The 10562-nt window shown below is 41.7% G+C and overlaps 1 protein-coding gene and 1 non-coding gene across 2 annotated transcripts; both read left to right on the forward strand.

Moving 5' to 3' along the window:
* Positions 1-476: 476 nt before the first annotated feature.
* On the forward strand, positions 477-1697 carry LOC148552764 (uncharacterized). Its single transcript, XM_088494717.1, has one exon. The coding sequence runs from the start codon at positions 477-479 to the stop codon at positions 1695-1697; it is 1221 nt and encodes a 406-aa protein (XP_088350843.1).
* An 8403-nt stretch (positions 1698-10100) lies between these two features.
* LOC148552765 (small nucleolar RNA R71) lies at positions 10101-10208 on the forward strand. The gene has a single exon (XR_015892984.1). It is a non-coding gene; the product is annotated as a small nucleolar RNA R71 (small nucleolar RNA).
* The last annotated feature ends 354 nt before the right edge of the window (positions 10209-10562 follow it).

Consider the following 10562-nt stretch of genomic DNA (forward strand, 5'->3'; position numbering starts at 1 on the left):
ACAACTTTTATGATCGCTCCTTCTATGAGCGCCCTAATCAAGGATACCATTCACAAGGGAGCAATTTCAACCAAGGGTACCCCCATCAAGGAAGCAATTATAACCAAGGGAGTAGCAACTCTAATCAAGGTTGGAGGGATAGCTCCAACCAAGGTTGGTGGGACAATTATCAATAAGGAGGTAGGGACAATGGAGGCAACCAAAGATGGAACACCAACAATCCACAAAACCGACACTCACAAAACCCTCCAAATCAATAACCAAACCAAGGAAGAAACTACCAAACTTACATACTACCTCATAGACAACCACTTCCACCCAACCAATCACAAGTACCACAAATCACCTATCCTTCCACTTCTTTAAATCAAGATGAGACACTCCGGTCCATACTCCAAGGGCAAAAAGAACTCCAAAATACACTCAACTCTAGTCTTAATGGCCTCACTTTCACCCTCCAAGCTCTCATTGCTCGCATGGAGCTACCATCTACCTCCACTCCTCAAGCTCCAAACTCTAGTGCCATACCTTCTCAACCTCTACCCAATCCCAAGGGTGGTATCAACACCATAGCCTTGAGGTCCAAAACTAAATTGAAAGAGAGGGGCTCAAAGGCACCTAGTCCAATGATAGTTGCTCAAGAGGAGGATAGAGTTGAGATAGAAGAAATAGAAGAGGAGGAGGAAACACATGAGATAGTTGAAGATGAAGACCCTCAACCAAGGAGTGAAGTCCCTAGAAAGGAGCAAGTCTTGGAGGAAGTGGCTCAACCAATCCCATTTCCTACATTGGCAAGAAGGACCAAGAAGCATGTAGAACTTGACCCAAAAATGGTAGAGATGTTCATGAAAGTAGAGGTAACTATCCCTCTCTTTGATGCTATTCATCAAGTGCCTAAATATACAAAGTTTCTTAAGAACTTGTGCCTGAACAAAGATAGAATCCATGAGTTAGAAACCATTCCATTAGGGAGTTCTATTTTGGCTTTGATGGGAGCCATCCCAGAAAAGTGTGTTGATCTGGGCCTTTGCTTGGTCTCTTGTATCATCGATGGAGTCCAATTCATTGATTGTATGTGTGACCTTTGTGCATGCATTAGCATTATGCCCCTTTCCATTTATCATATATTGAAGCTCCCACTGTTGAAACGGTTGGCAGCTAGGTTTTTCTTGGCGGACAAGAGCATAATAACCGTGACGGGTATTGCGGAAGATGTGTTAGTCAACATAAAGGGTTTGGTATTTCCAATTGATTTACATATCCTTGAGATGCCACCAAGTGAATCCAAAAGGACATCATCTATCCTACATGGGACGCCGTTTTTGAGGACCTCTAGATTCAAGTTGGATGCCCATTCGGGAACCTACTCATTTGGGATAGATGGGAGACTCGTAAGTTTTAGCTTAGAAGAAGCAATGAAGCACCCACTGGAGAACTATTCCATATTCCGGTGTGATTTAATTGACAACATTGTGGCCGAAGTACATTATGCAAAGCTAGATGAGAAACATATGATTGAAGAAAATAGTGAAGACCAAAGTGAAGAAGTTCAAGTGTCAATTCAAGAGCAAAAGCTTGAATTGAAGCCACTGCCGCCCCACCTAAAGTACTCATACCTTGATGAAGCCCACAAGTTCCCGGTGATTTATCAAGGGAACAAAATCCTCAACAAGAAGAGAAGTTGCTATGTGTTTTGAGGAGGAACAAAAGAGTAATAGGATGGAGCTTGGCAGATCTAGTGGGGATATGTCCCCGAGTGTGTGAGCACCGGATCTTCTTAGAGGAAGAAGCTAGACCCGTTAGACAACCTCAAAGACGACTGAATCCTACCATTCTAGAGATCGTCAAGAAGGAGGTGACCCGGTTACTCGAGGCAGACATCATCTACCCCATTTCGGATTGTTAATGGGTGAGTCCCGTTCAAGTTGTGCCAAAGAAATCTGGGGTAACCACAATCAAGAATGAAAGCGATGAGCTTATAGCAACAAGGGTGCAAAAATCTTGGAGGGTATGTATCGACTACCGAAGGTTGAACTCGGCCACTAGAAAGGATCATTTTCCACTTCCGTTTATCGATCAAATTCTTGATCGGCTATCCGTAAACCTTATTATTGCTTTCTAGATGGCTATTCGGGGTACTTTCAAATCTACATTGCTCTAGAGGACCAAGAAAAAACAACATTTACTTGCCCCTTTAGAACTTATGCCCACAAGCGTATACCATTTGGCCTATGCAATGCACCGGCAACTTTCCAAAGATGCATGATGAGCATATTTGCGGATTTTCTAGAGCAATGCATGGAGGTATTCATGGATGACTTCACGGTATATGGTGATTCTTTTGATCATTGCTTGGATAACCTTGAAAGAGTTTTGGAAAGATGTACTAAATCCAACCTTGTCTTAAATTTTGAGAAGTGCCATTTCATGGTAAGGCAAGGCATTGTTTTAGGACATATTGTTTCCAAAGATGGTATTTCTGTAGATCCAGCAAAGATCAATGCTATATCTAGCTTGCCTTATCCCTCTTCCGAGAGGAAAGTCTGTTCTTTCCTTGGACATGCAGGATTCTATCGAAGATTCATAAAGGACTTTAGTAAGGTAGCATTGCCTCTCTCAAGATTGTTGCAAAAGGACATTGAGTTTGATCTAAGCAAGGAGTTCATCGAGGCTTTTGACAAGCTCAAGGTAGCATTGACCCAAGCTCCCATCGTGCGAGGGCCGGATTGGAGTCGGCCATTCGAAATAATGTGTGATGCTTCAAATTCTGCCGTGGGAGCCTCGTTAGCACAACGCGAGGGTAAAAATCCATATGTCATAGCCTATGGATCAAAAACACTAGATGGAGCCCAATCCAACTACACTACCACCGAAAAAGAACTATTGGCAATAGTTTTTGCCTTGGACAAGTTTCGAGCAATCTACTTGGTTCCAAGGTGGTAGTATACTCGGATCATGCGACGTTAAAGCATTTGTTGGCTAAGAAGGAATCCAAACCGAGATTGATTAGATGGGATTTATTGTTGCAATAATTTGACTTGGAAATTAAAGATAGGAGTGGTTCACAAAATCTAGTGGCGGACCACTTAAGTCGCCTTGAACATACCAAAGGCAATACCACTCCTATTAATGATTCTTTTCCCTTTGAGGGCTTGCAAGCAATCTTGGAAGTTATTCCTTGGTATGCATCAATTGCCAATTACTTCGTGTCTCGCTCCTTTCCTCCTAATCTCTCCAAACGTCAAAGGGATAAGCTAAAAAGCGAATCCAAATACTATGTGTGGGATGACCCATACCTTTGGAGATGTGGAGCGGATGAAGTAATTCGGAGGTGCATTCCACAAATCGAATTCCACTCAATCTTGGAAGCTTGCCACTCCTCTGAAGGAGGAGGCCATTATGGACCTCAAAGAACGGCAAGGAAAATCCTAGATTGTGGATTTTGGTGGCCAACTCTTTTCAAGGACTCTTCTCTTTTTTGTAAATCTTGTTCTCAATTCCTTAGATTTGGTAATATCTCCAAGAAGGACGAAATCCCCCAACAAACCATGCTATTTTGTGAGATTTTTTATGTGTGGGGTATCGACTTCATGGGGCCATTCCCAAATTCTAATGGTTTTCTCTACATTCTACTAGCCATTGATTATGTGTCCAAATGGGTGGAAGCAATACCCACCTGGACGGACGATGCTAATGTGGTCCTTTCTTTTGTGAGAAATAACATCATTTGTATATTTGGGTCGCCACGAGCAATCGTGAGCGACCAAGGCTCACATTATTGCAATAGAAGAATGGAAGGGCTAATGAAGAAATACGGCATCATGCATAAAGTGGCTATGGCCTTCTACCCACAGACAAACGGCCAAGCTGAGGTTTCCAATCGGGAGATTAAACGCATATTGGAAAGGATTGTGAAACCCAATAGAAAAGATTGGAGTGCCAAGCTTACCGACGCACTATGGGCATACCAAATGGCATACAAGATGCCAATTGGCATGAGCCCCTTTCTGTTGGTGTATGGAAAAGCTAGCCACTTACCGGTGGAGGTAGAGCATAGAGCATATTGGGCCGTCAAGGAGTGCAATCCAAGTTTGGGTGGGGCCGGAGTTGAGAGAAAGCTTCAACTAGTGGAATTAGAGTGTTTGAGGTTGGAAGCCTATGAGAACTCGAGACTTTACAAGGAGAAAATGAAAGCCGTGCACGACAAGAATATAAGAAGAAGAGAATTTAGAGCCGGTGATCTAGTCCTCCTTTACAATTAAAGGTTGAGATTGTTGCCCAGAAAACTAAGGTCAAAATGGGATAGCCCATATTGAGTGGAGAAAGCGGAGCCCTATGGAGTCTACCATTTACGCCATCCCTCAAGTCCGGATATCTTCAAGGTCAATGGGCACCGTCTCAAGTTATATCATGGTGAGCAAATGAAGAGCAACAAGGAGATTGAGGTATTCCTTTTGGAAGATGCACCTCTTGGCAAAGAGCAATGAGCTAGTGAAAGTCCAACTTAAGGACATTAAACAAAAGTGCTAGGTGGGAGACAGCCCACCATGGTGAGATCTATCTTTTTGCCCCTTTTGTATATAGTTCTTGAATTCTTCATTGTTTTGTGATTGCTTAGCTACAGTTTTGTTTGGTTAGATTTGATTGTGACTACCTTAGATATATTGATTCGTGACTTTTTGAGTTAAATTTGACTTAGTGTTCTCCATTTAGTGTTCTTTTTCATTCACGTGCTTGTTCATATGTGCATTGAGCTTACTACTTTTGTTGCTTCATTCCTACATGCTCATCCCTTAACTCTTATCTCTTGTTATTGATGTTGAGAGTGTGTGCTCCTCATGCTTCTTGCTTGCATGCCTATATCACTCCTATATATTGCTGGAAAGTATGGACTATTATATATTGCTGGAAAGCCCTAGATGTATACTTTCCAACACAATTAGAGTCACGCCATTTGGAGTTCTGTAGCTCCAAAAAATCCACTTTGAGTGCAGGGAGGTCAGAATCCAACAGCATCTGCAGTCCTTCTTCAACCTCTGAATCTGATTTTTTCTCAGGTCCTTCAATTTCAGCCAGAAAATACCTGAAATCACAGAAAAACACACAAACTCATAGTAAAGTCCAGAAATGTGATTTTTAATTAAAAACTAATAAAAATATAATGAAAACTAATTAAATCATACCAAAAAAATACTAAAAACAATGCCAAAAAGTGTATAAATTATCCGCTCATCACAACACCAAACTTAAATTGTTGCTTGTCCCCAAGCAACTGAAAATCAAATAGGATAAAAAGAAGAGAATATAATATAAATTCCAAAATATCAATGAAACATAGCTTCAATCAGATGAGCGGGACTTGTAGCTTTTTGCCTCTTGAATAGTTTTGGCATCTCACTTCCTCCATTGAAGTTCAGAATGATTGGCATATATAGGAACTCAGAATTCAGATAGTGTTATTGATTCTCCTAGTTCAGTATGTTGATTCTTGAACACAGCTACTTCATGAGTCTTGGCCGTGGCCCTAAGCACTTTGTTTTCCAGTATTACCACCGGATACATAAATGCCACAGACACATAACTGGGTGAACCTTTTCAAATTGTGACTCAGCTTTGCTAAAGTCCCCAATTAGAGGTGTCCCGGGTTCTTAAGCACACTCTTTTTTTGCTTTGGACCTTGACTTTAACCGCTCAGTCTCAAGTTTTCACTTGACACCTTCACGCCACAAGCACATGGTTAGGGACAGCTTGGTTTAGCCGCTTAGGCTAGGATTTTATTCCTTTAGGCCCTCCTATCCACTGATGCTCAAAGCCTTGGATCCTTTTTATTACCCTTGCCTTTTGGTTTTAAGGGTTACTGGCTTTTTGCTCTTGCCTCTTGTTTTTAAGAGCTTTTGGCTTTTTCTGCTTGCTTTTTCTTTTTCTTTCTATTTTTTTTCGCAAGCTTTCTGTATTCACTGCTTTTTCTTGCTTCAAGAATCATTTTTATGATTTTTCAAATTATCAAATAATATTCTCCTATTCATCATTCTTTCAAGAGCCAACATATTTAACATTCTTAAACAACAACTTCAAAAGACATATGCACTGTTCAAGCATTCATTCAGAAAACACAAAGTATTGCCACCACATCAAAATAATTAAACTAGTTTCAAGGATGAATTCGAAACCATGTACTTCTTGTTCTTTTGTAATTAAAACATTTTTCATTCAAGAGAGGTGATGGATTCATAGTACATTCATAACTTTAAGGCATAGACACTTAAATACTAGTGATCATGAAGACAAAAACATAAACAAACATAAAGCATAAAAATCGAAAAATAGGAAAATAAATAAACAAGGAGATTAAGGAATGAGTCCACCTTAGTGAGGGTGGCGTCTTCCTCTGCTTGAAGAACCAATGGTGCTTTTGAGCTCCTCTATGTCTCTTCCTTGTCTTTCTTGCTCCTCCCTCATAGCTCTTTGATCTTCTTTAATTTCATGGAGGATGATGGAGTGCTCTTGATGTTCCACCCTTAATTGTCCTATGTTGGAACTTAATTCACCTAGGGAAGTGTTGATTTGTTCCCAATAGTTTTGTGGAGGAAAGTGCATCCCTTGAGGCATCTCAGGGATTTCATGGTGAGGACTTTCCTCATGCTCATATTGAGGTCCATGCTCTCTTGTTTGCTCCATCTTTTTCTTAGTGATGGGCTTATCCTCTTCAATGAGGATGTCTCCCTCTAAGTCAATTCCAGCCGAATTGCAGAGGTGGCAAATGAGGTGAGGAAAGGCTAACCTTGCCAAAGTAGAGGTCTTGTCAGCCACCTTGTAGAGTTCTTGAGGTATAATCTCATGAACTTCCACTTCCTCCCCAATCATGATACTATGGATCATGATGGCCCGGTCTATAGTAACTTCAGACCGGCTGCTAGTAGGAATTATTGAGCGTTGAATGAACTCCAACCATCCTCTAGCTACTGGTTTGAGGTCAAGCCTTCTTAGTTGAACCGGCTTGCCCTTTGAGTCAATTTTCCATTGAGCTCCTTCCACACATATGTCCATGAGGACTTGGTCCAACCTTTGATCAAAGTTGACTCTTCTAGTGTAGGGGCGTGCATTTTCTTCCATCATTGGCAAGTTGAACGTCAGCCTTACATTTTACGGACTGAAATCTAAGTATTTCCCCCGAACCATGGTAAGCCAATGCTTTGGATTCGGGTTCACACTTTGATCATGGTTCCTTGTGATCCATGCATTTGCATAGAACTCTTGAACCTTTAGGATCCCGACTTGTTGAATGGGGTTGGTGAGAACTTCCCAACCTCTTCTTTGGATTTCAAGTCAGATCTCTGGATACTCATTCTTCTTGAGTTTGAAAGGAACCTCAGGGATCACTTTCTTCTTGGCCACAACTTCATAGAAGTTGTCTTGATGGACCTTTGAGATGAATCTCTCCATCTTCCATGACTCAGAGGTGGAAGCAATTGCCTTCCCTTTCCTCTTTCTAGAGGTTTCTCTGGCCTTAGGTGCCATAAATGGTTATGGAAAAACAGAAAGCAATGCTTTTACCACACCAAACTTAAAATGGTTGCTCGTCCTCGAGCAAAAGAAAAGAGAAAGAAGTAGAAGAAGAAGAAAAATGGAGGAGATGGAGGGAGAAGTTGGATTCGGCCATTTAGGGTTGGGTTTGGGAGGGAAATTATTTTGAATTTAAAGGTAGGTGGGGTTTTTGGGGAAGAGATGAGGGATGTGAGTGGTGAAGAGGTGATGGGAAAGAGTGATTGAGTTGATTGGTGAGGGGTATTTGGGGAAGAGAATTATGAAAAGGTGTGAAGAGGAGAGAAGAAGTAGGTGGGGATCCTGTGGGGTCTACAGATCCTGAGGAGATCCTGTGGGGTCCACAGATCCAGTGGGGCCAAGGACTTTAATCATCCTTGCTCCAATTAGGCGTGTAAATGCCTTCTGTAGGCAATCCTGGCGTTTAACGCCAGATTGCAGCATATTTCTGGCGTTAAACGCCACTTCCATGCTTGTTTTGGGCGTTCAACGCCAGTCTGCAGCATGTTTCTAGCGTTGAACACCAATTTTCCTCTAGGGTGCATTCCTGGCGTTTAAACGCCAGAATGCTACTTGTTTCTGGCGTTTAACGCCAGTTTCATGCTCTTTTCTGGCGTTAAATGCCAGCCAGATGCTCCTTACTGGCGTTTAGTAAGCCCTTCCTCAAGGGTGTTCTATTTTCAATGCTGTTTTTCATTCTGTTTTTGAATTTTTTTGTAGTTTTTGTGACTCCACATGATTATCAACCTAGTAAATCAAGAAATAACAAAGAGAAAATAAAATAAAACATATTAAATAACATTGGGTTGCCTCCCAACAAGCGCTTCTTTAATGTCAATAGCTTGACAGTGGACTCTCATTGAGCCACACAGGTGATCAGGTCAATTTTATAGATTTCCAACACCAAACTTAGAGTTTGGATGTGGGGATTCAACACCAAACTTAGAGTTTGGCTGAGGCCTCCCAACACCAAACTTAGAGTTTGATTGTGGGGGCTTTGTTTGACTCTGTAGTGAGAGAAGCTTTTCATGCTTCCTTTCCATGGTTACAGAAGGAGAACCTTGAGTTTTAAACACAAGGTAGTCCTCATTCAGTTGAAGGACCAACTCTCCTCTGTCCACATCAATCACAGCTCTTGCTGTGGCTAGGAAGGGTCTTCCAAGGATGATGGATTCATCCTCTTCCTTCCCAGTGTCTAGGATTATGAAATCAGCAGGGATGTAAAGGTCTTCAACCTTTACTAACATGTCCTTTACTAGTCCATAAGCCTATTTTCTTGAGTTGTCTGCCATCTCTAGTGAGATTCTGGTAGCTTGCACCTCATAGATTCCCAATTTCTCCATTACAGAGAGGGGCATGAGGTTTATCCCTGACCCAAGGTCACATAGAGCCTTCTCAAAGGTTATGGTGCCTATGGTACAAGGTATTAAGAACTTTCCAGGATCCTGTTTCTTCTGAGGCAATATCAGTTGATCCAGATCACTTAGTTCATTGATGAGCAAGGAAGGTTCATCTTTCCAAGTCTCATTACCAAATAATTTGGCATTCAGCTTCATGATTGCAACAAGGTACTTGGCAACTTACTCTTCAGTAACATCCTCGTTCTCTTCAGAAAAAGAATATTCATCAGAGCTCATGAATGGCATATAGAGGTTTAATGGAATCTCTATGGTCTCCAAATGAGCCTCAGAGTCCTTTGGTTCCTCAAAGGAAAACTCCTTGTTGATCACTGGCCGTCCCAGGAGGTCTTCCTCACTGGGATTCACGTCCTCCTCCTCTTTTGTGGTTTCGGCCATGATGGTCATTTCAATGGCCTTGCACTCTCCTTTTGGATTTTCTTTTGTATTGCTTGGGAGAGTACTAGGAGGGGTTTCAGTGATCCTTTTACTCAGCTGGCCCACTTGTGCTTCCAAATTTCTAATGGAGGACCTTGTTTCATTCATGAAACTTAGAGTAGCCTTAGATAGATCAGAGACTATATTTGCCAAGCTAGATGGATTCTGCTCAGAACTCTCTGTCTTTTGCTGAGTGGATGATGGAAAAGGCTTGCTATTGCTAAACCTGTTTCTTCCACCATTATTAAATCCTTGTTGAGGCTTTTGTTGATCCTTCCATGAGAGACTTGGATGATTTCTCTATGAGGAATTATAGGTGTTTCCATAGGGTTCACCCATGTAATTCACCTCTGCTATTGCAGGGTTCTCAGGATCATAAGCTTCTTCCTCAGAAGATGCCTCTTGAGTACTGTTGGATGCAGCTTGCATTCCATGCAGACTCTGAAAAATCATATTGACTTGCTGAGTCAATATTTTATTCTGAGCCAATATGGCATTTAGAGTATCAATTTCAAGAACTCCCTTCTTCTGAGGCGTCCCATTACTCACAGGATTCCTCTCAGAAGTGTACATGAACTGGTTATTAGCAACCATGTCAATGAGTTCTTGAGCTTCTGCAGGTGTTTTCTTTAGGTGAATGGATCTACCTGCAGAAGTATCCAATGACATCTTACCTAATTCAGACAGACCATCATAGAATATATCCAGGATGGTCCATTCTGAAAGCATGTTAGAAGGACACTTTTTGGTCAGTTGCTTATATCTCTCCCAAGCTTCATAGAGGGATTCACCTTCTTTCTGTTTGAAGGTTTGAACATCCACTCTAAGCTTACTCAGCTTTTGAAGAGGAAAGAACTTGGCTAAGAAAGCCGTGACCAGCTTATCCCAAGAGTTCAGGCTATCTTTGGGTTGAGAGTCCAACCACACTCTAGCTCTGTCTCTTACAGCAAACGGGAAAAGCATAAGCCTGTAGACCTCGGGATCAACCCCATTGGTCTTAACAGTATCACAGATCTGCAAGAATTCCGTTAAGAACTTAAAAGGATCTTCAGATGGAAGTCCTTGAAACTTGCAGTTCTACTGCATCAGAGAAACTAATTGAGGTTTCAGCTCAAAGTTGTTTGCTCCAATGGCAGGGATGGAGATGCTTCTTCCATGTAAATTGGAATTAGGTGCAGTGAAGTC

This window comes from Arachis ipaensis, chromosome B7, assembly GCF_059453495.1.
Source record: "Arachis ipaensis isolate K30076 ecotype BB chromosome B7, ASM5945349v1, whole genome shotgun sequence".
NCBI lineage: Eukaryota > Viridiplantae > Streptophyta > Magnoliopsida > Fabales > Fabaceae > Arachis > Arachis ipaensis.